This window comes from Rissa tridactyla, chromosome 16, assembly GCF_028500815.1.
Source record: "Rissa tridactyla isolate bRisTri1 chromosome 16, bRisTri1.patW.cur.20221130, whole genome shotgun sequence".
NCBI lineage: Eukaryota > Metazoa > Chordata > Aves > Charadriiformes > Laridae > Rissa > Rissa tridactyla.
In genome coordinates this window covers 8,284,955-8,312,377 of record NC_071481.1, presented here as the reverse complement: position 1 = coordinate 8,312,377, position 27,423 = coordinate 8,284,955, and the positions used below count along the sequence as shown (strand labels likewise).

Genomic DNA, 27,423 nt, shown 5'->3' with positions numbered 1-27,423 from the left:
GGGCCACTGCATCATCCCGCCGTCCCCGCTGGGCTTTTCCGCCAGGAAAATAGTGCAGCAGCGGGAAGGAAAACTGAATCCCGTTGTTAAAAATAGGGATTAAAACACCCGTGCAATGATTGTGCCGATGACTCTTGTCGTGCTCTCTCCTGTACCTTGCTCCAGGGGCGGCTGGATTTTGTGTCTGGGAGCTGTATAAATAAGAATTTATAAATTTAGGGCCAGGACCCCTTGGTATCAAGTACACCGAGTGTTACTCTAAGTGCCCGCCTACTGTGGCTTTAATCGGTATTTGCCATTTAACTGGGTCAGTGAACGTCTTGGTGAAAGACCACTGTCGTGCAGAAATACGTTGACATCCAGAGGAACGTCTGTGGTTTTGTTGGGGGGGGGGGGTGTCTTTTGGGGGCAGGGATGGATCTTGCGACAAATTTTATCCTCGATTTCCAACCGGTGGATGTTTTTGCTATTTACTGTCTCAACAGAAAGTGATTAAAAATCTTTTGGAAAGGCCAGGCGGTGAGACTTTCAGTCAGCTTTTAGCTGGGTGTCTCCCCGGTCGTGGGTGCAGCGATCTGAATGCTCAATCGAGATAGAAACCACTACGGCAAGGTAGCGTATATTTTTTTTTATTCACGGGTGAGCATCTCATCGGCTTTCTGTTACGGCTGCGCAGGAAAAATGACCTTTGGGGTTACTCCGGGGTAGCCGAGCGCTGCCCGTGGCCCCATGCGCTCCGTGTTGTTGTAAAACGTTTTGCTTACGCTGCCGTGTTCCTCCCAGAGAGATGAAAGCTTTTTTTGCTGGCGTTCGGCGGAGTTTCAGCCCAGCGCCGTCGCTGTGTTGGTGTTGCTGGGAAGTTAACTGGAAGTCCCGAAGGTTTTCTCGCCCAAGGTTGCAGCGATAGCGATGGTAATAGAGCGGCGAGCTCCTGAGTCACGCTCACGTGGTGGAACTCCAAGACCGCTTCTCCTCCACGTATGTAACTTCAGTAAATATAGACCCAGCCCAACTTCTGCCCCAAATCGGGGAAGGATTCAAGAAAAAACAGCGACGGAGCTTAACCCCTTCCCGCGCCAGACACAGCCGCACTGCCGACGGCAGGAATCGCAGCGAGCGACCCCTTTCTGCCTGGGGATTTAAGAGTTTCGTTCCCAAAAAACCCCCAGATTTCGGCGAGCTGCGGGAGGCAGAGCTGCGTGACTCAGCTTTTTCGGAGCCCGGTGCGTGTACTTTGCCTGTTTATTCCCAGTACAGTCAGTACCCGGGGAGTCATGTTACGCAGCAGGCTCAGTGTTTATTAACCAGCCGGGGAACTGATCTAAGAATAACTTTTTTCATTTGTTTTGTTGGTAGTGCTTTTTTTATTTATTTAAATTTTTTTTTTTTTTTTGCTTAGCGCAGTCGGCAGCCCAAGGTGGAAACTGCACAGAAAACGGATAGAAAGGGGTTTTCCCGGCAAGTTGCAGGAATACACGTACCAACACACACACACACACAACTATTATCGCCTTCCCCCTGTGGATGGCCACATCTGAAAGAGAAAATCACCGAGATGAAAGCTCTAACGGAAGGGAATTGCTCTGCCTGGGAAGCGGAGCGGCTCGGCAGCCCTCCCTTTGGTTCGGCTCGGGGTGCTGGAATTATTTGAACTTCAGGGATTTCCGTGCCAGCGTTTAGACGCTTCTGAGCCGAAATTTTTATACAGGGCAATAGTCACTTCCCTGCTTTCCCCTCTGTGATAGTTTCTTTCGGGAATTTTTGCAGCATTTCCTCTCTTGATCTCTTCCTCAGTGTTTCAGCCGCGGTCCGTAAAAGCCACGTATTCCCCGCGTGACCGCATGTGATTATAATTACTTTGTGTACCTATTTAGATGCTTGGCACAGAAAAAAGTCCCTTTGACAATGCGCAATACTTTTAGTCATCTGACTTCTCTGAAAAGCAGCAGAGTGCAGTGATTTATTCTGTCAGTTGTTTTGATAGATTTTTTTCTTTTTTTTTTCTTTTTTTTAGGCTGCCGTGCACTTATATGTGAACTTTAGTACCTGTAGAAATTTATAAACCGCTTTTTTTTTTTTTTTTTAAATTTTTTTTCCCCCACCATTGTTTTTAACGCAACCTGGTTTTAACGCAACCGGTTGAGGCACACCTCTGTCTGGTTTGAAGCACGCCGAGCGGAAGGATTTGTTCGTAAGAGCTGTGAAATGTGTTTATTTGGGTGATACTTGTTGTCTTCGGTGGGATTCGTGTTGCGCTCGTTCCTCGCGGCTGCAGTTGGGAAGCCAGCACCCGGAGCCGTTGTCTGGGTTAGAAACGGCATCGGCTGTCCAAAATTAACCTTCTTTTGATGACAGCTTAAGAGCAGAAACCCTTCGGTGGCTGCTGTTCAAGCCTTCCCGTGCTTTTTTTTCTTTGTTTATAACTTAATGTTATGTCTATTCTGATAGGTTTTAAATACTAAAGCAAATTTAACGCTAGATTGCGTCGTCTTGCGTTCACGTGTCAGCCCTGCCAGTGGCAGAAGTGACTTCTCTTATCAGTGAGGTGGCTGTCCTTGGCATTGTATTCAAAAATGCCCATGTTTACATTCTTTCTGCTAAAACTCGTACTTTTTTAGGCTCAGCGGTAGCTGCCCTTCCTTTCTTTCCAATTTCCTTTTGCTTGGTTGATTAAAAGAAAGCCCTGGCCGTTCTGGAGGTGGGTGAGGACTTTGGGGTTAGCGCGGAGGTTCTCTCCGACTTAGGCTTTGTTCTGTTGCGTGCAGGTTAAGCCTGAGGAAAACTTGTTTCCCTGGGCCTGAAGAAAGGGAAGAACAGCAGGTATTTTCCTCTCTTTTCATAAAATCATAGAATGTGTTGGGTCGGAAGGGACCTCTAAAGGCCATCTCATCCCACCCCCCTGCAGTTAGCAGGGACATCTGTAACTAGATCAGGTTGCTCAGAGCCTCATCCAGCCTGGCCTTGGATGTCACCAGGGATGGGGCCTCCCCCACCTCTCTGGGCAACCTGTTCCAAGAACTTCTTCCTAATGTCTCATCTAAACCCACCCTGCTCTAGTTTAAACCATTGCCCCTCGTCCTGTGGCTCCATGCCCTTGCAAACAGCCCCTCCCCAGCTTTCTTGTAGGCCCCCTTCAGGGACTGGAAGGGGCTCGAAGGTCTCCCCGGAGCCTTCTCTTCTCCAAGCTGAACCCCCCCAACTCTCTCAGCCTGTCCTCCCAGCAGAGGGGCTCCAGCCCTCTGATCATCTTCATGGCCCTCCTCTGGCCCCACTCCAACAGCTCTATGTCCTTCTTGTGCTGAGGGCTCCAGAGCTGGACGCAGTGCTCCATTTTTGCGGAGATGCTGTGGGAGCAGGGGTTCAAACCGTCGGGGGTGAGGTTTCTTCTCTTGAGATGCAGAGCGGGAGGCACAAGGAGCTGGTGGCCAACTGGTCCATACCCATATACGTGTGAGTCTACATAACGTTTCCCAACGCTTGCTGCTGGCTGGAAGGACACGAAGAGTCGCGTCGGGACCCTTTGCGAGGTACGAGCACTGATGCAGAAAGCCGCCGGTCCTCCAAGAGGAGAAACCCCAATCTCACGTTGGGCAGAGATCCCAGGCGCAGAAAGTCAGCAGCAAGATACAACAAACGCGGTACAACTTCTCTAGGTTGGGGGCGAGAAGATAACCAGAGCTTCCCCGCGTCTCCTTAGCGCTTGATTATTCTACACCATGCTGCGATCGCTCATTGCCGTGGCGTTGTTACCGCCGCGAGAGATGGTACATACTGTTTGTTACACAGCACTGACACGAACAGCTCAAGCAGAATCACACTTGTCAAATAAAAGGGGAAAATACTCGATGCTGCATCTGACATCTCAATAAAACTGGAAGACTTCTGGCAAATGGGTTGTTAACACGAATTAGAGGTTTTCCCAGTGGTAAGAAGGGAGGGAAGCTCTGGCTGCAGAGAGGATTAGACCAAATGAGCTCCCGGAGAGGAGGGACAGGGAAAAACCTGCCCTGCTTTACCTGCCGGGGGCTGCTGCTTCCGTAGGAGGAGCTGATTAAAGCATTTAATTGCTCTTGAACCAGAGTCTTCGCTGCTGTATCAATATAAACTACTACAGAACAACGCTCTTCAGCTAAATGTTCTACCAAGCGTGCTTTGGCGTCCTCAGTCACAGCAAAGATCTGGCGATACGCTTGGAGACGTACGTTTTTATTGTCTCTTTGACCCGTAAAACAGTGCGAAAATTGGGTAGAAAATGACAGAATGTCCTGCCTAGGTGGCGTGTGTAGTAGGAACTCTGTCCTTGGGTGTCTGTCTGTGTATTCGTCTTGGAGTTTTGCTCTTTAATGAGCAGTCTGAGCATGGAGGAATTGGCGTTGCAGCAGTAGGTGTTTGGGTTGGGATGATTTTGGGGCTATGCCCTTCATCAGGCCCTTCATCCCCTGCCACCACATTTGGCTTTGGCTTGTTCTTTCGGAGACCAGAAAATTCTTTGGCGTGATTGTCTCTGAACTCTACTTTCATTTACCTTGTATTACATTTTGATCAGCAGGAGGTGAGGCGGGGATTTTATGTTTGGGGATGAAAAAGAAAAAAAAAAAACAAAACAAAAAACGGAGTAACGCAGAGCCCCCAGCTATCCCCTGGACGCTCTGCAGGGCACAGGCCGCTGGTCGGTGTCTGCGGGGGCCCTCGGGGGATCCTTTCAGCAACCAGACGCACTGCGTGCTCTTCCAAAATGAGACGTTCTTGCTCCAAACCCGTCCCACCTTTGCTCATGTCGAAAGGGCTGGAGAGGCCGAGCTGCAGGAAGGGGCTGTAGGACTCGGCCTGGGAGGGGAGAAGTAAAAACGTGCTTTACCCAATGGCATACTATTACATCTGCTTTATTTTTTAAAAAAAACCCTCTTCTTAAATTGCTTTCTTTCCCTTAAAAGCGTACCACCTTCATCTTGTAGCTTTCTGGTTGACTCTCCCTTGAAGGCCAGAACGTGGCTGTTTATACTCGGTGTCCTTTGGTAATTCGGACTCGGAAGTTTTTCGGGCTTCAGGACTGCGTTTCTTTCTAGAAAAAGCACGTTTTGTGTTGTTCCTGCACCACTCCTTGAGCTATTTGCCTGAAACACAGCTTCAGGCTTTATGCTGGGTCACCTCTTTGACAGCTGAAGTTTTATAAGTTTCTTTTTTTCTCTCTTTAATACAAGCAGGTTTGGCCTACCAACTATAACTTAGTTTGATTGTTTAGAAACTTAATTATCCAAATCAAATATGGCACAGTCCAAATTGGAGATACTCTGAAACGTGCCGGAGGGCTGGTGCAGTGAAACATCTTCTCTCCGTGCCGCGTTACGGAGGGAAGCGGTTCCCTTCGTTCCTTAGACCTGCGCTTGAATTGTGATGCGAGGGCCATGAAATTTCAGCGACGAGAAGGGATTCCGCAGCAAGGCTTGCGGTGTGAATACATCGTCATTCTGTGCCCAGAGAGGTGTCGCAATGTTTTTAAGCCTATCCACTCCCATCGTCCGTAAAGTTGAGCCCAAAGACCTTCTCCCGGAGGAGCCCCGAGACCCGATGAGCTCCTTTTATTCATCGGGTAAACCTGGTGGGACGTAGCCAGGAGGTTAGGAGGGACGGTGATGGTCATGAATAATGCCAATCGCCATTAGTAATGCCCGTGTCCTGGCACCACGAGGGGTAGGCAGTGAAGGGGGAAGAGCCGAGGAGCTGGAGAAGCGGCTTGTGATGGGGTCGTGCGGGAGCTGCAAGGGCAGCACGCAGGGTTTGGGCTAATTCCTCTTGAAAGCGAAGGCTGTTGCAGGGTGGTGGCTGGGTTTTGTGCCATTGCAAGAATAAACTATTTTCAAAAGGTACATTATTCTTCTGTTAAAAAAAAAAAAAAAAAAAAAAAACAAACCAAAAAGGAAAAAGGTGCTCTGAGAAGTTATTTCTAAATGCCTCGTTAAAACGCGTAACGGGCAATAACTCTACAGCTCCGGTTTATTGTTACTTTGGGCAAATAATGTGGGGGAGAACATCTGGTGGTGTAAATTGTTATAGCCCGTGGAAATCAGTGGAACCAGGAAAAATTTACACAACCCAGCCTTACATCTGTCGTGATTCCGGGCCGTTTCCTTGTGTTGAAAATGCTTGGAAGCAGCAGTGCCTTGTATTAAAAGCATTTGAACTTCTTCCTTGTCGCTTGTCTTATTTTGGTGGATTTATCGACAGCACCTACGGCTCCGGCTTTCCTTGGAAGCGGGTTCAGAGGAGGCTTTCGGAAAGTATGGGGCCGGGGGTTCGGACGGCACAGGGTATCGGTGGCACGGTGTTGTGACAACGTGCCTCTTCGCTGTGTTTTCCGCCGCGGCACCGGAGGAGTGTAGGGTTGTGTCGATAAATTGGTTGGGTCCTTGGTGGAGAAGGCTTTCTCCATCGCAGTCACCTATGTCATCCTTATCTCGGCTTTAATCAGGATTCCATCCGAGAACGTGTTCAGTTCCTAGCTTTTGGGATGAATGGTTTGATACACTCTTTTTTTTTATTATATACTTTTCTTGTTCCCCGGCAGGCTCCTTACCCCTCAGGACAGAATGCAGCTCCAACCACGTTGGTGTACCCTCAAGCCCCTCAAACAATGAACACGCAGCCTCAGACCCGCTCGCCGGTAAGGGAGCCCCCGTTTGCATTATCTTCTGTTCGTTCTTCCTCGTTTGTGTGTTTCTGTGTGTACGTGTGTGTCTGTAGCCCTTGGCCGCTTCTCTGGAAAGTGTGTTTTACTGAACTGGAAGCACATTCCAAATGGCAAATCTTGATTGCATTTTTTCAGACGTTGTCCTGGTAGGCTCATTTTCCTTCTAAAGTGGCTCATCAGAAAAGAAGCGGTGGAGGGATTCTCATCTACGTTCAACTAACATGATTTATTTTAGCACAGTTGCTTTCAGGTTCACTTCATTTTAGAGTTCAGATTCATTACCAGAATCTTTTTCTTCTTTTTTCTTTCTTTTTTTTTTTTTTTCCTTTTTCTTTTTTTCTCTCTTTTTAAGGAAGTATTTGGTAAAGTGATAGACCAAAGCTCAGCAAAGCGATCCCTTGCAGCAGCGCTCGGTCTCCAGTGGCCTCTGGGCATTCCTTCCCCCCCCAGTGCCACTCCGTCAGTTCCAACCAGTTACTGCCGAGCGCCCCGTAGGTGCTCACGCGTTTAACGTAGAGCTTCTCTGTACCCACATGTTTTTGTGGTAAGCCCCCTTTTCATCCAACTTTAGGTTTGATGGTCCTCGGTAATCTTTTCCTTTTTTTTTTTTTTTTTTTTTTTTTGGTGTGTGTGTGTGTTGTAATACCGCTCTGCTGTTGTAGGACTTTGGTTCCCCAAACCAGGCTCTTTTTGGGGAATCTCTGCTCGTAGCACAGCTCCGCAGGGTGCTAGGAGACTCCTCCTAGGGCATCAGATGCTTACCCACCTTCCGGAGACGTGCTGGCTCACCATCAGGATGTCTCGAGCCTCAGTTAGCCGAGGCAGCGGCGATCCCTGCGCCTCTTAAATCCGCATCTGCGTCGTAAGGCTTTCAGGTTAGCTGTAAACCACCGCGCCCTTCCCAGCGCTCTTCTCTTTCTGGAGTAAGATAAGGCTGCTGAAGCGCGGCAACTCCAACCTCCGAGACAGAAGCCTCCTGTCTGTCCACAGGAGAGGTGTGTATATAGAGATATAGATATATACGGGGTCAGCCTTCCCCCCTGTGCAGCCGCACGGATGCGCTTGCCCTGCTTCTGGAGGTTTCGCCTCCAGGGGACTCACAGGAGGGTTAGTTCTGAGGCGCGTTCACCTCTGCGTTGATAAACGAGCCAATTAACGCCAGCTCTGATGAAGTTTCCGGGCTGCGGACAGCTGCGCGTTCGTAACCGGATCCCCCCACCGTCCCCCCCCCCCATCCCATTCTGATCAGTAACGCGGGATACTGATGGTAAAAAAAAACAAACAACCAACCCTCTTTTCTCAGTAAGTATAATCATCTTCTTTCTCTTTAATTGTTGAAAAGCGCCAATAAGTATTTCTGCGGTTAGAACTGGAGCAAAAACCTGACTGAAGAGCTGCATCTCTAAACCAGTTTTTTTGACAGCCCAGCAGAACAGTGCCAATACATTGCACAGACAACTGGAAGAGGAGGAAGGTTTTGGAACAGAGTCCGGTTTACAGGTCCCTGGCTGGAAGAGGCTGGATAAAATACTGCATTGTAAGCAATATAACAAACTGTACTCCTTCTTGCAGGCAATTGTGCCCGTGGCACTGGTTTTTTTTTTTTATTTCTTCCTTTCTTTCTTTATATATATATATATTTTTTTTTATGACCACACCTTGGGTTTCTTTTTTTGGGGGGGGTTGGTTGTTTTTTTTTTTTTTTTTTTGGTTTTTTTTGTTGGCTGATCTACAGAAATGCACTGATTTTGCTTCTTTGCTAAAAGCATGAGCTACCGTGGCAGTTTCTGCCAGGGGAAGGGGCAAGGCAAGGCGCGGAGTTGAGCTGCAGTCGGGAGGGTCCGACCTGGGCTAGGACAGAGAGCAGGGCCACCGTGGGTTTGCCGCTCGACAGAAAACGCCTGCAGGAAAATTCGGCCAGAAAATGCTAAATTGTAGGGTTTTGGCCCCCTTAATTGAGGAGGTATCGAGGAATAATTCGTCTGCGGTTGTCAGCCATTTTTCTGTTCGTTTTTTTTTTTGTTTGTTTGTTTGTTTTTCTTTTTTAAACTCTCCTGTGTGCGGTTTTTGCCATCGCTCTGCTAGTGACCATTCCCACCCCGTTACTAAAAGCGCACCCATAACATCTCATTCCGCCTCCCCACCCCAAAACAAATGCAAGACCGGCCGGGCCCTCGACTACTCTTGCATTTCGTTCTGGACTTGATTTCCATTTATTTTGATTTATTTTTTTTTAATTTATTTTTTAACTTGTCTTTTTTTTTTTCTTTTCTTTTTTTTTCTTTTTTCTCGGTGGAGTGGGGAGGGCGCGGAGGGGCCGAGGGCGGCGGCAGGCCGTCCCTGCGGTCCCCGCCTGGGGTGGGTAGGTAGATAGGCTGTGGCACTAACGAGGTTGATCCTCACCCCGCTTCCTCGAGCAGCCGGAGCATCCTCCGTCCCGTTTCTGCATCCAAGGGCCATTGGAATTTGCAGAATTGAGGCTTTTCTGTCCCTCCCGGGACAGCCTTTGCAATCCAACTGGCTTCATGTTTGCTCCCCGTTAGCGCCGTAACATCACTCTGATAGCGGAGAATTCCAAAGCGCAGCTCCAGCTGGGGGAAGGAAACCAAAATCGGAGTCATTCGGCACCACTGGGAATTCTCCATTAGCTCTTGCCCATGCCCGCCCCCAGCGCCAGGTGATTTTTAATACAAACTCTCCAATTCTAGGAGGTCTGTCAAAAAAAAATTAAAAAAAAAAAAAAAAAAAAAATCTGTGATGGGAGAGGCCGTTTGAGCGATCCAGAACGGTTATTTTTCGGAGAGGCCGGAGGTGCCGGCTCAGCATCGGCGGGTGGAGAGCGTGCCCCGCACAAAGCAGAGCGCGGGGCCGCAGAGAGTACGGGGGTTGGGGGGGGGCAGAAATGTCGGACCCGGGTTTCGTAAAGAAATTTTCCTTTCTATCTCCAAATTCATCGGACAGAGATAAAAAAAAACCAAACCAACCAAACCCAAAGCGTCTGTTTTTAATCCGAGCCAGCAGTGACTACAGTTTGTTCTGTTGCTTACAGCTACTACTAGGAATAAATCCTATCGACCTGAATTATTTTAAAAAAAAAAAAAAAAAAAAATTAAAAAAAACCCAATAGCCAGTGGTGACCAGCGCAAAATAGATTAGGGTGTTTTTCACTAACGTTGAGGTTTTGTTTTATTTCTTTTTTTTTTTTTTTTTTTTTCCTTTTTCTCCTTCCTCGTAACGCATACTGCTTTTCACCATGGGATACACTTTATCTTCTGGAGATGTAAGCTTCCAGCTCTTGTTTTAAACACAGCGAGAACCAACCTTTTCTGTGGAGCAGTGATAAGAGAGGTACTTCGGCCCTCAAATCAGGCGGCGCGAGGTTTTTGCGCCCCATCGTTCTCTTTTTGAGTCGTCTTATTTTGTCGTTGGTGCACGACAGGGAACGTGTAGCCCTGCCGCAAAGCCCTGTGTCAGCCCCGCCAGGGTGAGCTTGGTTCCCTTTTCTCGAAGGCAAGAGATTTGAGCTGTTTTTGAGGAGTTCTTCCGGAGAAATGCAGGACTTGAAGAGCGTTCGCCTCCCGAGACTCATCCCGGTGCCCGTCCCTTGTCGCTGTAGGAGCCACCGTCCCCTTCGCCCCCAGCCTGGGGAGGACGCTGGGACTCCGGGTGCTGCTCTCCTCCCGTTGAGGGCAAAACAGACATTTTAGCTCTTTGCTCTTACGGCACGATCATGCTTTCTCTTTTTTTTCTTTAATCTAAGGCTTAGGGAAAATTTTCAAGGGTGGGAAAACTCTATTTGGTGCATGAGCGCAGGTCGTTCTTTACAAACTCTTGTGCTAGAAAATAGTCCGCGTGTGCGTATTTTCTCCTTTCTGAAGGGTTTTGTGACTTTTCATCCGAGTGTCAGGATGAGGTGAAGGCAGATGGAATATATAAACACCGGTATTAGTAGGCTACTTCTTGGAAATCTTAAATATAGGCGATTAAATTGTTTATAAAGGAGAAAATCAGCTGGGCCAGGGAATATTTATGCTTTGCTTCTCGTGTTTGATGGCACTGAAACAGCTGGGAGGTGGGGCTGTAAGTGAGCCCCAGCCCACTTTTTCTTAGTGGAAAAAAACCCTCTTATTTAAGAAAATCAATAATTAGTGGCCAGTTTTGATCGCTCTTCTCGGGCAGAAGGTAAACCCTAGCGAGTCCCTGTAGTAGGACTTGGCGGAGGCGGGCTGCGCTTCGGCACGTGCCGTGAGTTACTCGGCCGTCACAACTAGCCACAGGTAGAGATCTAATTTCATTTGCTCTCTTTAATTATTGGAGTTATTATCAATCGATTTCTCTGCTCTCACCGTGGAGCTCTGCTTACACTGAGCATTAAGGGTTTAAAGACCTAACTCAGCTTCTGGAAGAGGCTGCCTTCTCATCTTTATTTCTATTTTCCATTTCTTGCATTCATTTTTATTTCTCTTTTAACAACCGGTTACTTATTGGGAAATGCTTTGAATGTTTAAAATTCTGATTCCTTTCCTCCGGGCGTAACCCCAGTGGGTGGGATGTGACTGGATAACCCAAGCTCGGGGCTGGGAACCGGCACCTCCTGTCCCCTCGGCCGAGCTCCGCCGCTGCTGCCTCCGGCTCCGGGGGACAGGAGGGTTAACCCGGCTCCTCCGCTTCCAGCCGGGGTGCGGGGTGGGGGGGGGACACAAATCCTAAGGAGGGTTATAGTGTGATTGCTATAGGGGGGAAAAAAAAAAAAAGAAAAAAAAGAAAAAAAAGCTGAAAACAAACTTGCACTGTGTGTCCGTGCGGAGAATGGCTGGTTTTGCCTCGCGGGGCTCCCCTGGCCCCCACCGGCGCTCGCGGTGCCTGCCTGGCCCTTAGCTGCCAGCCGGCCAGCGGGCTCCTTCCTCCGCCCCCACCAGATGTTTGGAACGGCTCTGAGTCCAGCCGCTTTACCCATTTACCTCCACCTTAAACAGTTTAAAATCTCCGCTGCTGCTTGTTTTAAGTTGGGGGTTGTTTTTTTTTTGTTGTTGTTGTTGTTGTCGTTGTTGTTGTTTTTTCCCCCAGGCAGGATAAGGAATGCCTGCGTTCATACGCTAGAGCGCCTTTAAAATAACTGGCCGCTTTGGCTGTTTTATCCCCCAGCTCTCGAGCAGCGCACTTCCCCCGTAAGCGATGTTCACTCCTTGTACCTCAGTACCTGTCTGTCCCTGTCCTGCAGCAAAGCTTTCGACTGTTTTGTGGTTTGTTTTTCTTTTTTTTTTCTTTTTTTTTCTTTTTTTTTCTTTTTTTTTTTTTTTTTTAGTTTCCTCGTGGGTTTATTTTGCATAGAGTGTGACATTTTGGTTCCGTTGTGGTGTTTCTGACTCTTTGTGCCTTTCCTTTTGTGTTTGTTTCTCCCGCCTTTCCTCAGTTTGCAGCGGGGCCTCGACCTGCCCATCACCAGGTACAGTACCCTGCCCCTTCGTTATCATCCTAAACTAATTGGCTGGGGGTGGCGGGTGGTTGGAGGTGCTTCACCCACTAACTCGGAACGTAGGCTGGCTTCGAAACCAGCCCGGTTAGTAGATAACTAGCACGTGCATAACCCCGCTAACAAGCTGCCTGCGACGCAGGGTAACACTTTTAATTCTGGATTGGTGTCACTGCGCTCATTAACCACCCCCCCTAACGCCTTTGCCATAGGAAAGCAGAACTGGTAGAGATTGTGGCCAGGTATTTGTGAGATCTGCTTGCCGTTTCGAGTCGCTAGAAACTTAGCGGAATGTTTCCCAAACTAGCCGGTGGGTTAAGTTTCCTGAGCTGAAGACGTCAACGAGAACCGGGCATTCGCATCCCTGAGAAAATCCAACTTTCCAAACTCAGAGCAAGGCAAATTCTTTCCGATTCATGCGTTTACTTGCGCGATACGCCTGGTTATCTGTTACCATTGCATTGCTTCATCTTGGTTTCACTCACCCTGTGAAAGCTAAACGTTCAGGAGTCTTTGCAGTATTCCCCTTGCATGACTTGGACTTTGTAAGGAACCGCTTAATTAAGACGGATGAAAATTAGGAATCGCTCTGGCTCATGAAACTCACAGGCAGCACTTACTGGGGTGGCAGAAATCCCCAGCGGGACCTCATCAGCGCCGGGACGGGCGCACGGGTCCCTTCTGTCCTGGTCTAGGTGTCCGAAGTTGTCTTTTCTGTCAGCCCTACGTTCATCTTTGCCAAATCCTTTTTCCCCTGGGGATCGATTTTGCTGCTTCTTGTAGCTTTTGCGGGGCCAGAGGCGGCTCTGATGGGTGGAAAAGAGGAGGAGAGTCACGGCAAGCGCGGGAAAGCTCTCCCAGATTCCGTTGTGTCTGCCTTACTCTTCCTTCTCCTGGCTTGGAAGGAACAGGTTGTTTCCACCAAGTTTACAGGAAAAAAACGTCCCATTAACTCCAGTGATGCCAGGACAGGGGCTTAAGTCGGGGAAGGTTTGTTTCAGGGGAATTACTTTGCTCTCACTTGCTCCCATTAGCCTGGGCAGTTTAATACCGTAGGGATGAGGACGTTTGGGAAAGCGCTGTCTCAGGAGAGCAGGTAAGTGTGTGAAGGGGGCCCAGGCACACGAAAAAGCTGATAATCTTTGTTCCTTCCACCTCAGAGCGCAGCGTGGAGGCAGGTGTCCTGCCAGAGCAGGACCAAAAAAAAAAAAAAAAAAAGGCTTAAAAGGTAGAATGAGGCATTTGCGCTTGTTTGCTCGCAGGCAGGTGTCACGGGAGGGAGAGAGAGACGGTTCCTGTGCGTGGCAGGGGGCTGCGGTGAGCGGCAGCGGTGGAAGGAACGTTTGCGGGATGACTGGGCAACGCGGGGAACGACGGAATTAGGATCTTGTTTAGATGCTTCCGCTCTCGACCTTAACTTCAGGTCTGTGTTTATGTTAGGGGATGCCGAACATGCATCGCTGTTCAGAAACACGTTAGTTCTTTCATAGGTCGTTACTAAGGCAAATGCTATATTCAGCGTGAGCCGTTTAATAGTCTCATAGAAATTATTGAGCTCGCTGCGGGCAGGTTTTGGACCACGAGCCTCGAGGCAGCGCAGCCTCGGAGGAAAGGATTTCGGTCTCGGTGGCTTTACTGGTACGGCCCTGCCACCAGCGGGTCTGACCTTCATTTAAAACTGTCTTTTGAGCCCAGTTACGACCCTGCCTGTGGGGTAAAACTTGTAATTTCCCTATTTCACTGCACATTTAACTTGTGTTGCAGTTAGATTTTTGACTCCGTTACAGTGGGAGTCTGCTTATGATTATCTGCGAGAAGCCGCCACCGTTAGGAAAACATCGCGGGCTTTATTCCCAGTTAACATCCGTCACGCGCTGGATCAGGACGGGCGCGGAGGAGCCCGGGCTGCAGATGAGCTGTCGATTTCTTTTAATCCAAAAGTCTCTGCCCACGGGGCGGATTGGGGATGGGGAGGGGGATTTTTGCCACCGACCCGTGAGGAGGAGGGTCACAGCTGTTGAAGCAAACTCACCCCAAACCCCAGGCTTGAAGGATTCTCGAGACCAATATAAATGGTTATTTTCCCGTGGGAAACCTTTAAGATGCCGCAGTAGTTCAATTGTGTAACACCAGCAGCAGGCTTTGAGATTTTGTAACCTAAAAAGTACTAAATAAGTAAATGGACTTAATATTTCTGCCAACAGCGTAACCTGCTCTTCTGCGGCAGCGCCGTGAGGTTGGCCACGATTCCCCTGCCCGTCCCAGGGTGATTTTATTGACGTGTGCCTCGTGTTGATTCTGTGTCTCCCTCAGTCAAATAATGGATTGTTCTTTAATGTTATTTCCTGTAATTATTAGATCGCTGAGGTACTCAAATTAGCATGATTTAAGCACCTGAAGTTGACCAGCGACTTCTATAAAGAATTTTTTTCGGATGGGGATGCCTGGTGGCTGGTGGTCAGTTGATGCTACAGAAAGCGTCGTCAAACCCTGTATAAAAGAAAATAGTGGGATGAGATTTAGGATGCCGATAGTGGTCGAAGTCAAATGAAAATAGCTGCAGTGGTTCTGATTAAAAGTGGTTCTGATTAAAATCCTCGATGGCGGTAACACGCTGCCCGAGAAACCGCTGAAACGTCTCATTCTACAGGAGAAAGAAAATGGGCCCTACAAAGTCTTTTGTGGCAGTATTTTTAAATGGACTGTCAACTTGTGTTTTTTTCTCAAAATCGTAGAATCGTTTGGGTTGGAAGAGACCTTTAAAACCATCACGGATCCCAGCCGTTAACCCAGCGCCGCCAAGTCACCACTAAACCCTGTTCCTTTAGCGGACGCGGCTGCTGCTCTCGCCCTTTCTGTCCTCTCTAAGTTGAGCTCTTGAGTCACTTCGTTGCTTCTGATCCTCATGAAGCACAATCGAAAATTGCAGCTTTCTTCCAATCCCAAGTCCAAAATGTAGAATAACCTTTAATTTAAGAAGTGACTTCAGGAGCATATGGGTTATTTTAAAAAGGATGCTCAAGAAGAGGCCAGTGTAATTAACAACAGAAATAAGAACAAGTACGAACTGAAATATCATCGTTCCCTTCCTGACTTATAATTGTGCTTGAGATGAGTTTACTGGTCATGGCAGACTCATTTAGTTCGAGGTTACTGGTGTAGTTTGTGCCAGTTTTAGCTTGGGGTTACTTGGGTTCTTTTGGGTGCAGCTTCTCCGACAGGAAGCTGGGCCGGGCACTCCTCTTACAAAGCCTTGGGATCTGGAGAGGTGGGAATTTGTGGTGGCCTTCTATGATGTTGCCACAGTATTGGTAGATAAGGGGAGAGCAACCGAAGTCATCTACCTGGTCTTATGCAAAGTGTTCGACACTGTCCCGCATGACATTCTGGTCTCTAAATTGGAAAAGCATGGATTTGATGGATGGACCACTCAGTGGATAAGGAACTGGCTGGATGGCCGCACTCAAAGGGTTGCGGTCAATGGCTCAATGTCCACATGGAAACCGGTGACGAGTGGCGTTCCTCAGGGGTCAGTACTGGGACCAGTGCTGTTTAACATCGTTGTCGGTGACATGGACAGTGAGATCGAGTGCACCCTCAGCACGTTTGCCGACGACACCAAGCTGTGTGGCACAGTCGACACGCTGGAGGGAAGGGATGCCATCCAGAGGGACCTGGACAGGCTGCAGAGGTGGGTCTGTGCGAACCTCATGAAGTTCAACCAGGCTGAGTGCAAGGTCCTGCACCTGGGCCATGGCAATCCCAAGCACAAATACAGGTTGGGCGGAAAATGGCCTGAGAGCAGCCCTGAGGAGAAGGACTCGGGGGTGCTGGTGGACGAGAAGCTCAACATGAGCCATCAATGTGCGCTGGCAGCCCAGAAAGCCAACCGCATCCGGGGCTGCATCAAAAGAAGCGTGGCCAGCAGGGCGAGGGAGGGGATTCTGCCCCTCTGCTCTGCTCTGGTGAGACCCCCCCTGGAGCACTGCGTCCAGCTGTGGAGTCCTCAGCACAAGAAGGACATGGACCTGTTGGAGCGGGACCAGCGGAGGGCCATGAAGATGCTCAGAGGTCTGGAGCCCCTCTGCTGTGAGGACAGGCTGAGAGAGTTGGGGGGTTCAGCCTGGAGAAGAGGGAGGGAGACCTCCCAGTCCCTGAAGGGGGCCCACAGAAAGGATGGGGAGGGACTCTGGATCAGGGAATGTTACGATAGGACATGGGGTAACGGCCTCAAGTTGAGAGAGGGGAGATTGAGATGAGATGTGAGAAAGAAATTCTTCGCTGTGAGGGTGGTGAGCCCCTGGCCCAGGTTGCCCAGAGAAGCTGTGGCTGCCCCATCCCTGGAGGGGTTCAAGGCCAGGTTGGACGGGGCTTGGAGCAACCTGGGCTGGTGGGAGGTGTCCCTGCCCAGGGCAGGGGGTGGCACTGGATGAGCTTTAAGGTTCCTTCCAACCCCAACCATTCTGTGATTCTGTAATGTACTCCCTGACTCAAGACAAACCAGTTTGTAGCTTTTTGGAATACCTTGAGTTTAGAAGGCAATGGGAAACAGCTGCCGTAATCATTTCTCTGTCTTCATCCATGACCGTGGAAAGGAGCTACCAGTTTTAAATCCCATGGTTGACACAAAAAGGGGTTTTTCCTCCCCATTTTATCAATTAGTAAATAATAAAATCAGGAACGTCTGAGGCAGGGGGAAAACAAGTCTCGTGTTGTGCCCCAAGGGCTGCGCTGGGTCACTGGTGGTGGCCACTGGGGCAGCAAGATGGGGACCCGCGGGCTCTGCTGCAGCTCCTGCTGCTGGCACCGGGGCTGTCCCGTCTCTGGGCTGCAGCTCCTCGCCCAGCCCCAGGGCCTGCCTTTGGGTTTGAACATCGAATATAAGGTGCCAACTTTCATTTTCGATTAAACGTGGTTCCCGCTGTATTGCCTGGGCAGACACCTCCTCCTCCAGGGCAGGGCTAGGGCATCCCACCAGCCTCCTTGGTGGGACCAAAATGACTCAAAATTAATAACAGGGCTGTCTCGGAGTATGAAAAGCTTAATTAAAGCAGAGAGCTTGCGGGGGGTGATTTGATAGAGTTGATGGCAACGTGCTGAACTGCCCTTTTGCTTCCGTTCACCGCAACCTTCTGCAGGACTTTGTGGCCCCATCCCAATGGCCAGCCTTGATCCGATCTAGGAAAAAACCAGTTGGATGCCAGTGTGCACTGTGTTCGACGGGCAAAGCTTAGCGTGGATGGGTTTCCAGTGCTCTTACCACGAGTTTATTTTTCAGTGAAGCTTTTGGAGCACGGAGGGCAGCGCTCCACAGACATTTCACTGGAGGCGATGGCGTAGAAATACACAGTAAATAGAAAATCAATTAAAATGCAGTGGCGGTTCCTCGGGAGGAGGTTGGTGCTCTCTTTGATCATTGATTTTTTTTCTACGTGACAGCCCCTCACCTGGCTGGCCTTCAGCAGACTTCTGACACGGGGTCATGCGGGAAGAAAATTATTCAGGCGAAGACGAGGGTTAATAAAAGGCTATCGGGGCGTGTGTATACCAGGAGTGACTGAGAAGTAAATGTCAGGGTCGTGCTGAGAGGGGCAGGCGGGGGGGTCAGTAGTGGATTTCCTTCATATTAGTCTTAATTACTCTGGCACAAATAGCAGGTATGTGTCTGCAGCAAATTAATGAGCGCAGAGCTGGAAGACGCGGCCAGCGTAAGGATGCTGCGCGAGGAGGACCGGCCGGCAGGCATCGTCCAGCATTGCAGGGTGCAGGCCCTTACACTCCAGGGCCAAGGAGAAGGTTTTATTCCGTAAAGTGGGATCTCCTCAGCTGAAGCCACCTGCGCAATGACATCTGTAGAGAAACCACTGAAGTTATTTCCAGCTGAGATAAGGAGTTGTTAGTGCCGTGCTGGGAAGTACTGGGGAAGCCCTGTCTGGAGGGCTGTGTGCGTGTGCGCGATTCTGCTTTTGGATTTTTCCAGAGAGATTTCCTTGAGCGGGAGGATGACGGGCTGCTGAGATGACGGGAGCTTATGAAATGAGCAGGCTGGAAGAGCTGAGCTCAAGGCAGCCGATAAAAGCGATGTCGCAGAGGGGTTTAGTTGTGTTTCCTGTGAGTATATTGGAGGAGCAACCTGAGGAAGGAAGAAGTTCAAGACCACGTTGCCCAGTAGCACTGACTCTAAGATGATCCAAGAAATCCCTCCCTGACAGACACGGGATGGGACCGTGCCTTGAGGACCACGGCTCAGGTCCTCGCTGGGTGCTGAACGACTGGGTAGCTTATTTCACACTAATTGGACCATCAGTAGACACGGCAGGACTTAATTTTTGAAGAACGTAGTCCAGGGGGGGTTGGTGTAATGGAGGGTTTCTATCAGAAGCCGTCCCGTGGCCCAGGTACCTTTGTTCTGGTCCTGAGTGGGTGCTCTTTGTGCTCCGCTCCAAATCCCACGCTTGTTAGAAGAAGCAGAGACCAAAATATCTCAGATTTTAATCTCCTGGTATTCTCCCATGGGACATCATTAGCGTTACATGAAGACGTTGTCTGTGCAGGCGTCTGTTTGACCTTCAAGGCAAATTTTTTAGCCAATCAAGTCAGAATAGTGAAACATCTCTAAGAATGACTTTAAATGTTGCTGGCTTAGTGTTGGAGGGACGGGAACAAGGGTGGAGCATAAACCAGTTTGCCAGCCCGATGGTACTTGTTTTGAACAGCAAAACCCACAGAGAAATCAGATGCTACCCGGTGGTGATGATGATGATACCCAATGTCCTTGGGAATTTCAGTGTTACTTCCAGGAAGCGGAGTAGCTAAAAGTAATTCAGACTTTGCAGAGAGATCTCTGGTTGGCACTGCCAAAAGCTCCTCACGGTCTCGTTGCTTGGAACGATGGATCTGCTTTTCTTCTTGCTGAGTCCCTCTTCCTTTTAGTAATGAAATCCTCCTCCTTTTTCCTGCATCTCCGGATCTGAGCTACCTCTGCGATGGTGCGGGCGGTATTAGAGTGTTTGTGAGAGGGTGAGTTTTTCAACCCAGCGTTTCCTCCTCCGAGGTCCTCCTTTTGCTGTAGAAGAGCTTGGCACTACCCTGGTGGCGTTTAATGCTTGATGGAAGAGCAAACCTGTGGAGCACACCGCAGAGCGCTCTGTCCTTCCCCCGGCTCCGGCAGCAAAGAGCCGGCTGCCGTTTCCTGAAACGGAGCTTCTTGGCAGCGACAGGAGTGAAGGCTCTCCATAAACGAGGAGTTTTTCCTCGGTGGTTTCGGTGGTGTTATTGGCAGGTTTCGTAGGCGCGGCACAAACTTGAGGAGCAGGTTCGCGTCTGTGGCTCGCACCGGTGGAGGACTCCCTTCTCTTGCCGTGAAGGCTTTTCCGTGCTGCCCCGTGCATGTAGATACTGTCGGCAGAGGGACAGGTCCCGCTTCAACCTCCAGCCCGTTTTCACTCTCTGTAAACACGGAATCATGGGGGCTATTGACTTTTCCCTCCCACTCCTACCCCACGCTGGGGAGACTCCTGCCGGAACCTGCCAACGGGTTAGAAATAGTCGTTATTCAGCGATTTGCGGTGAAAGAAGAAAGGACTTTAGCACTTTTTGGTGTCTTTGGATATTGAAAAATTGCAAACTCTAGTTATTCTATTACAAATTCAGCGTATGCCCTCTGTCACACAACACGCGTGTAGTTCCCCCGCATCCAGCCAGCCGCCCCATTTTTATTAATGCGGGACCGTGGCAGCGTGTTGCTCTTCTGGTTTTCTTTCCGCACCCTCGCTACCGGATTTTTCTCCTCAAAAACAGTTGCCTTCTCCTGGTTCAGGTCACACTCACGGTGTGCCGGTGACAATCCTCCACCCAGATTCACAGGGCTGGACCTCAAAGCATTGCGCTCATCTTAATGGTGTCTGGATTTCTGAGGTGGGGAGTCATCCCTGGCTTTCCTGGAGAAGCCGTTTGGTGTGGGGACAGCTTAGGTGTCATAAAGTCTTCACCGGAATGACTGTTTTAAGTTCATCGTCATGTCAAGCGTAGAGTCATCACAGCTTCCTCCTCCCCTCCTCCATCCTCCAAACGCCGAGGCGGAAAAGCCCGGCTCATTCTTTCATTCCTTCGTGGTTACCGCTCTCTTCTCCTCACCACTCACGCTGTCGTTACTCACAGCTGTTTGCATCAACGCGCTTCATCGGTCAGCAGTCTTCGCTGGGATGCATGGTGACCTAACTATTTTATTTTTATTTTGCTTAACAATTAAATACGGGGCGTTTCTTACCCTTCCGGTCTTGGTGCAGAGGTGGAGACCAAATCCATGATTTGAGCAAGGATTTCTGCTGCGTCCGCTGTCTCTGTATCGCTGAGAGAGACCAGAAAGGAAAAACGTTTGATGTTTTAGGAACAGTGTAAACAAAGTCTTTGTGTAGTATCATGTTCCCTGCAGTTAATCATGGTTTGGTTGGGTTTTTTTTCTTTTTTTTAAACTGGCATATAAAACTTTTCTAGACGAGTTTCCGACCCCTGGCTTGGGATTCTGGTAGAAGAGTCCTTGGTACCAGCTCAGGGTCTTTTTCTTGCTGTTTCTGTAAGAGATTAGTCAAAGCAGGCTGGAAAGGTGAATGGAATTGTGTGCAATTAGGGTGCATGTTATATCCTATTCCTTCCTATTGATCTGTAAGCTGTTCCATTGGCTTTCTTTCTGTTTCCTGCTGCTTTCTTGCTTCGTTATTGAAGGGAGGATTCAGACCTATACAGGTAACTTTAACTCCTGGTTCTGCATGGCATAAGTGTCTCTCTCACTTGCATCATCCCTCCGTTAGTGAATGCCTTAATGTCCGATGCGTATCTTACTGACTGAGTTTCAAGATTGCAAAGACTCCGGAGCGAGGGGCTTCCGGTGCCGTGAATGCTCCGTACCGTGGATGCCGATGCCTTTCCCAGCGCGTAAGGGTGGAGAACGGAGCCCGTACCAGTGGGTTGCTTGGTTTCCTGGACCCGCTCCGTCCGCGTGGGGCATCACTTCATGCACACGTGGTAGAAGAGTTTGGTGCCACCCCGGAAGAGGTTGCCACCTTTCTGAAAACGGGAGGGCCAGACGAGTCACCCGGCTCAGTTTGTATAAAGGATGGCCACGAGGCACCTCTGGCCTTTCTAAAAATCTGGCTTTTTAGCTGTTCTGGAAATATATTGAAAGCGTTGCCTGGATCTTTGATTTCCCTAGCATATTTATGAAGGTGGCTTTTTTGGCCGTCAGCCCACCTTATTAAAAAAATACATATTGGACAAAAACCATTTTTCTAACATTTGCTCTGAAAGTCAAGCATATAATTCAGTAGATACAAACCAATGAGTATTGGGAGTTTAAAGTTTCTTACCTTTTCCTGCCTGGTAAAATAGGAGGCTATGGCATGATCTCGCTATTTACAGCTAAACAGAAATTGTCCTGCGGTTTTCTGAACGCGTGGCAACCCTTTGGAAGTAGCGTTATAATATTGTAATGATATTTCAGGGGGTTGGTGTTTTGTTTGTTTATTTAGTTTTTTTTTCCCCCCTCCCCAGAAGCTCTGACCGGTTCTTTTGTTCTCTCTCCTTCCTCTCTCCTTTCCTCACCCTAGTTTTTTCAGAGGCCTCAGATTCAGCCTCCCCGAGCCACCATCCAGAACAGCAGCCCTTCCATCCGTCCTGGTGCGCAGACGCCCACCGCGGTGTATCAAACCAACCAGCACATCATGATGGTGAACCACCTGCCAATGCCCTACCCGATGCCCCAGGGCCCCCAGTACTGTATACCGCAGGTAAAAACGCCGGTCTCCAGCCACCCCCCAACCGCAAACCAACCTTTTGCTCCGTCGGGATTTTCTCAAGACTTTCCCGCAGAGATGGCGGAGGTGGTGGTGGGGGGGAGGTCGTGGTGAAATTAAGCCGGTAGTTGCATATTTAGCCTCTGTCCTTTTCCTGCGTGAAGTGTTTGTTCCCCTGTGCGTGGAGGCAGAAATAATCAATTACCTTTTCTAGTTTTTTGGGTCTCCCTCAAAATCAGTGTGAGATTAAGCTCTTGGAAAACGTTTCGTGCTATGAATGTGTCCAAGTTGACTTAATAGCTCTACAGTTACTCTCAAACCTGGGGCCTTATAACAATACGGGACTACTGAATTCTGGGGAATGACTGTTTTACTGCAGCTCTGGCGTCCTCGCTGCCTTGCCTTCAGATGACGCAGCTTGCCTCTCTTCGGCAGTAACGTTTCTGAATCTCCAATTAACCCGTTCGATGATCGGATCTTTATTCCTTTGGGGGGCTCGATTACAGTTTCCGTATGTAACAGCGTGAAGGTGCCCAACTCTTTGTAAACCGAAGGTTATTTTTTTTTTTTCCTCCCTCCCAGTATCGTCACAGTGGCCCTCCGTACGTGGGGCCCCCGCAGCAGTACCCCGTTCAGCCGCCGGGACCGGGACCCTTTTATCCAGGACCGGGTCCTGGAGAATTCCCTAATGCCTACGGTAAGTTCTGCCTGCACATTTCTTCAAAAACTAGGTTCTGGGTGTGTTTTTTCTGTTGCCGAGCTGAAGATTTATAATAGCGAAATGGATTAGCATTTGTTTCAACTTCAAATAGCTGCTCGCTTTGGTTGTGTCGCTGCCCTTATTATTCACTCCTGAAAAATTCACAATAACAGAGTATTGTTTGTACGAGCCCTTATGGAAAGGCTGTGACTCGCAGAGCTACCCGTAATCCCATGTGAACAAGAATAGTGGCTATTTGTTCCTCCCTGCTCGATCGTTATTATTTATTAAGGTATTGTGAATACATCTGGCAGCCTGGTTTCCATTGGGCTGTGCCCTGACTCTGTTCGCAGCAATACAGCAGTTAACGTGTCTTATCCCTGCGTTCCTTCTTCGGCATTTCGTGAGGGTAAAGAACAAGCCGTGTGGTTCGATTCACTGGGCTCGTGCTGCAAAGATCAAGTTAGTCCAGTCAAAGAGCTGGTAACTCACGCGTGGGCTGAAATTTGCTCTTTAATGGGCAGCTCCCGGTTCTTGCCTTTTCTCAAGCAGAAGGGTTGGGAGATCGCCCGACATGGCTGTGTGTGCTGAAGTTGTCTGGCACGCTCTGTTCGGTGCATTTGGTTGACTCCTCCAGGTATTGAGCTTCAAAGCTGCGCCTAAAAATTCAGAGGCTGTGTGTCCAGTGCTGGGCATCCCTCTGGCATCCCTCCCTCCTGCCCGCATCCCTCCTGCATCCTGCCCACCCACATCCCGCCTGCATCCCTCCCACCCGCATCCCGCCTGCATCCCTCCCTCCCTCCTGAATCCCTCCTGCATCCTGCCCACTTGCATCCCTTCCTCCTGCATCCCTCCGGCATCCCTCCCGCTGGCATCCCTCCCACCCGCATCCCGCCTGCATCCCTCCCTCCCTCCTGCATCCCGCCTGCATCCTGCCCACTCGCATCCCTTCCTCCTGCATCCCTCCGCCATCCCTCCTGCTGGCATCCCTCCCACCCGCATCCCACCTGCATCCGTCCCTCCCGCCCGCATCCCTCCCTCCCGCATCCCTCCCGCCCGCATCACCCGCTCCTTGGCTCCTCCAGCCCCTGACAAACTCTCCTTTGGGTCCCCGTTTGCAGACCCCATGTCCGTCAGCGTCCCGCGACACCTCTTCTCTTGGCGATCATCTTTTACATAGAAGTAACGAAGTCCTTTCTTACTCCTTTCCCAGTGAGTTGCCATGAACCAGACGTATCCTATTTCCATCGCAGTCCCCTCCAAGGTTTCCTGTGGGATCTGTATTTTGATATTTAAAACAAATAGCTCCTGCGAGCTGTATTTGAATGAGATGCAGAATAGGGTATCTGGCAATCATGCATGTAACTACTTTTTTTTTAATTTATCTTCTCTTGCTCATTTGTAAACCCCCCAGGATAATTCTAGTCATCACCCTGTTGTATGGGACTTTCTTTTAAAGGGTTTTCACCACTCGCTATCAAATTTGCGGTATTTTGTTCAGTCTGGTGCTGCCTGCCCGCGCGTGTTCTGTGATCCGTTGGGGGCAGCGATACTCTCAGCTTTCCGTGGGGCTTCAGCTGTTGGTATTTGGGAGCCTTGGAAGTGAGCGATCACCTGCCAGGCGGAACGACAGCCCTGTGCCGTCGGCAGAATCGCGTGTTTGCTCTTCACAAATACACATTTTAAAGGGGGGAAGAGCCCCGGTAACTTCCCTGCTTATCATTTGAAAAGGTCTGGACTGTTTTTTGGGGGTTTTTCTTTTTCCTTCTTTCTTTTTTATTTGTTTATTTGGTGTATAGAGAGCTAACGGGACTACTTTGAAAAGCAGTAAGCCTGGTTAGACAATTTCTCAATAAAAAGAGAGAGCAATTATAAGGCTTATCCTTTCTGCTTATCCTAGAAAAAATAAAGAGAAGAAATATTGCAATGGCTCTTTAAATCTGATCCGCTAAATGCGGAAACTACCCAGTATTCCTCATTTTTTTTTTTTCTGCTGTTACCGGTCTGCTTTCTTACTTTCAGCTCGCTTAGTGCCGTTTGTCTGTCTTCACTTCTGTAATTTGGAAACGGTTCCCTTCTGGTTCCTTTCCACTCCCGAAAGCGCCTGGTTTCTTGCACGGGGGCTTGTCATCTCTCGGTCGCGGCTTGTTTTCAGGCCGCTGCGTCCGCAGAGCATCAGCGGGCGAAGCCCCAGCCCACGGAGCCTTCTCCTGGCAGAGGAGCTTTAGCCAAGGCAGAGGGATTGCGGGTTTGCCTGCGCTCGTCCTCCTTTCCCTCCTGTTGCTCTGTCTTTATATAGGGCTGGAAAACGTTCAGTCTCCAGCCAGGTGCTGCTCGTGGCGTTGGGAGACAATGAATCTACAGTCCAGGCCTGGATAATGCTGTTTCCAGTGGCCCTTCCCTTAAACTTCATAGCCCGCGCGGCTCCTCCGCCTCAAAACCATCGCAGCTTTGGCAGGTGGCAAAGAGGGCGATGAGGGAAAACGCTGCAGAAGACAAAACTTGTGAAGATGGACGGTGGTTTGGTTTTTTTGGGTTTTTTTTTTCTCACCCTGTCTTCAGCTTTGCAATTTATCGTTCTCTTTTCTATCAGCGCGTTTCCGTGCTGCGCTGGGAAAGACCTTGAAATGATGAGCGGAAAGGATGGAGGATAAAACTTGGGTGCCGCTGGAAGGGATCAAAAGGCAGGGTGCGGAGCACAGAGCGTCGCACTGAAAAACGTGCTTGGCTTCTTGCCACGGAAGCTGTATTCCTTCCCAGAAGTTACTCTTGCTTTGTGGGGTTGGTTCTTTTCAAAGTATTTCAAAAGGAAGAGTCCTTCCTTGAGGTACGCTGTAGCTGGCAGGGATCGCCTTACAGGCTGGCCGATTAGACCTGGTTTCTAGGAAACTAGAAATCAAGATAACGAACACATCGACGGGCTCCCAGACATGCTCCTGTCCTCGCACGTTCTCCAGACTCCCGTGGAACGCCTGGCCAAAGCCGTGGAAGAGCTGGAGGCCGCACCGGTGTTTCTAAGGAGCGAAGCGGGAGGGTTCTGGCTTCCCAAGCCCTGGGGACACCCATGGAGACTTCTGTGCCCCGAGGCCAGATGTGAACTCACGCTGCCTACCGCGAAGTTCCAAACCAGAAGTTTATTGAGTCATTTTGGCCACCTTAATTCATAGAATCATAGAATCTTCATGGGTGGAAAGGACCTTCGAGATCATCGAGTCCAACCATACACACTTGCAGCGTCCGAGAGCTCTCTGGAGCTTGATGCCGGAGCCGCCCGATGCTCCCAGTGACCTGCTCCAAGCGTGCGGACAGGGAGCCCGCGCCCAGCTCCTGCTTTCCAGTTCCCAGTTTGAGGAACGCGCCCTTTGAAGTTGCAAATCCGCCTGGGCCGGGCTGGTTTCCTTTGCTTTCTTGGATTTCACCATTTGCCCGAGAGACTAATAACCTCCCGTTTTGGTTACGGACACACGATGCAGATTTTCATTCCCATGTAAAGGTTAGTTCCATTGAAGAATAAATCCGGTTGCCTCCGGCGCAAGCAGGTCCCTCTGGCGTCCGTGCTGAGAAAGCCCAGCGCCACCTCACAAGTTCACCCCATACCTGGTCCCCAGGCGGAAGACGGCTCTGCTGTCCCACGTTATTTACGTCTGGCACCTCTTTCAAGCGCTCGGTTATCTCGAGCCACTCTGATTCCGTACACTCTATTGGACATTACAGATTTAATCAACGGCGCGGTGTAATTTTACAATAATGACAGCGGTCGCGCTTTTTCGTGTTGCAGCGCGAGAGGAGCGTTGCTTGCAATTAAAATTTTCCGGCTACGCTTCAAAATAGGGTGCAGTTTGCAAAATTCTTTGTCACGGCTTGGCTGAATTTCTCTACGAAGGCAAAAAAAAAAAACAAACAAAAACCCAAACGCCAACCGAGCCACCAAGAACCCCAGCTGTTTGCCGGTCGGAGGGGTCCGAGGATGGGCCAGTGCACGCCCTGATGATTTCAGCAGCCTCCCGTTTGGATGCACGGGATCGTATTTTTGTGTTCATGGAGGGGGAAAAAAAAAAAGAAGTAGTGACTTAAGTCTTGCTGGAGCCGGAGCTTCTGTTTCGGTGGAAGTGGGGAAGAGCGAAAGGCAGCGCGGTGGCCGGCTGGCTGTTGGCAGCTCTGGTTTTTGAAGGGAGGGAGGAGGCGGCCGGTTTTACCTCTTGTGCTCGGTTTTGTTCCGTTAACAGGTGAACTCATTCTTTTTTTTTTTTTTCCCCCCCCACCCCCCTTCTCGTTTCTGTCTCGTTGTCCGTTCCCAGGAACACCTTTCTACCCGAGTCAGCCGGTGTATCAGTCAGCACCCATCATAGTGCCTACGCAGCAGCAGCAGCCTCCACCAGCGAAAAGAGAGAAAAAAACGGTAAGTGACGGTCGTGGAGCGAGACGTCCTCCCTGAGAACCGTCCTGCTCCCAAGCCTGAAGGAAATTTTTAATCAGTTTAAGCTCAAAACTGAACTTTATCTTCACAGAGGGGCTAAGTCTTACCTAAGCGTAATTAAACATTGCACAATGCTGCAGCGGTGTCTTATTTTTCAATTTTCTGTGGAGACTTTTCTACTCCCAGTTGGTGGCATCTCGGCCAAAAAAGGAAGATGTTTTTCGCGGGTTTTGTAATGAACACAAATGAATGCAATTCCCCAAGCCGGGGATCCCCAGCTGCTCGGAGTTTTACTGAAGAGCCAGGTGGGAACGAACAAACTCAGATCAGTTTGGGAGAACACTGGGAACTGGT

At 49.6% G+C, this 27,423-nt stretch overlaps 1 protein-coding gene across 1 annotated transcript in view; it reads left to right on the top strand.

Moving 5' to 3' along the window:
* The window catches only part of EIF4G3 (eukaryotic translation initiation factor 4 gamma 3), a 112,434-nt gene that overhangs the window by 24,527 nt on the left and 60,484 nt on the right, over window positions 1–27,423 (top strand). The window contains 6 exon segments of the mRNA XM_054222094.1: window positions 6,566–6,661; window positions 8,112–8,225; window positions 12,102–12,134; window positions 21,767–21,946; window positions 22,535–22,649; window positions 26,951–27,051. Coding sequence (XP_054078069.1) covers window positions 6,632–6,661; window positions 8,112–8,225; window positions 12,102–12,134; window positions 21,767–21,946; window positions 22,535–22,649; window positions 26,951–27,051 — 573 coding nt within the window. The 5' untranslated portion in view covers window positions 6,566–6,631.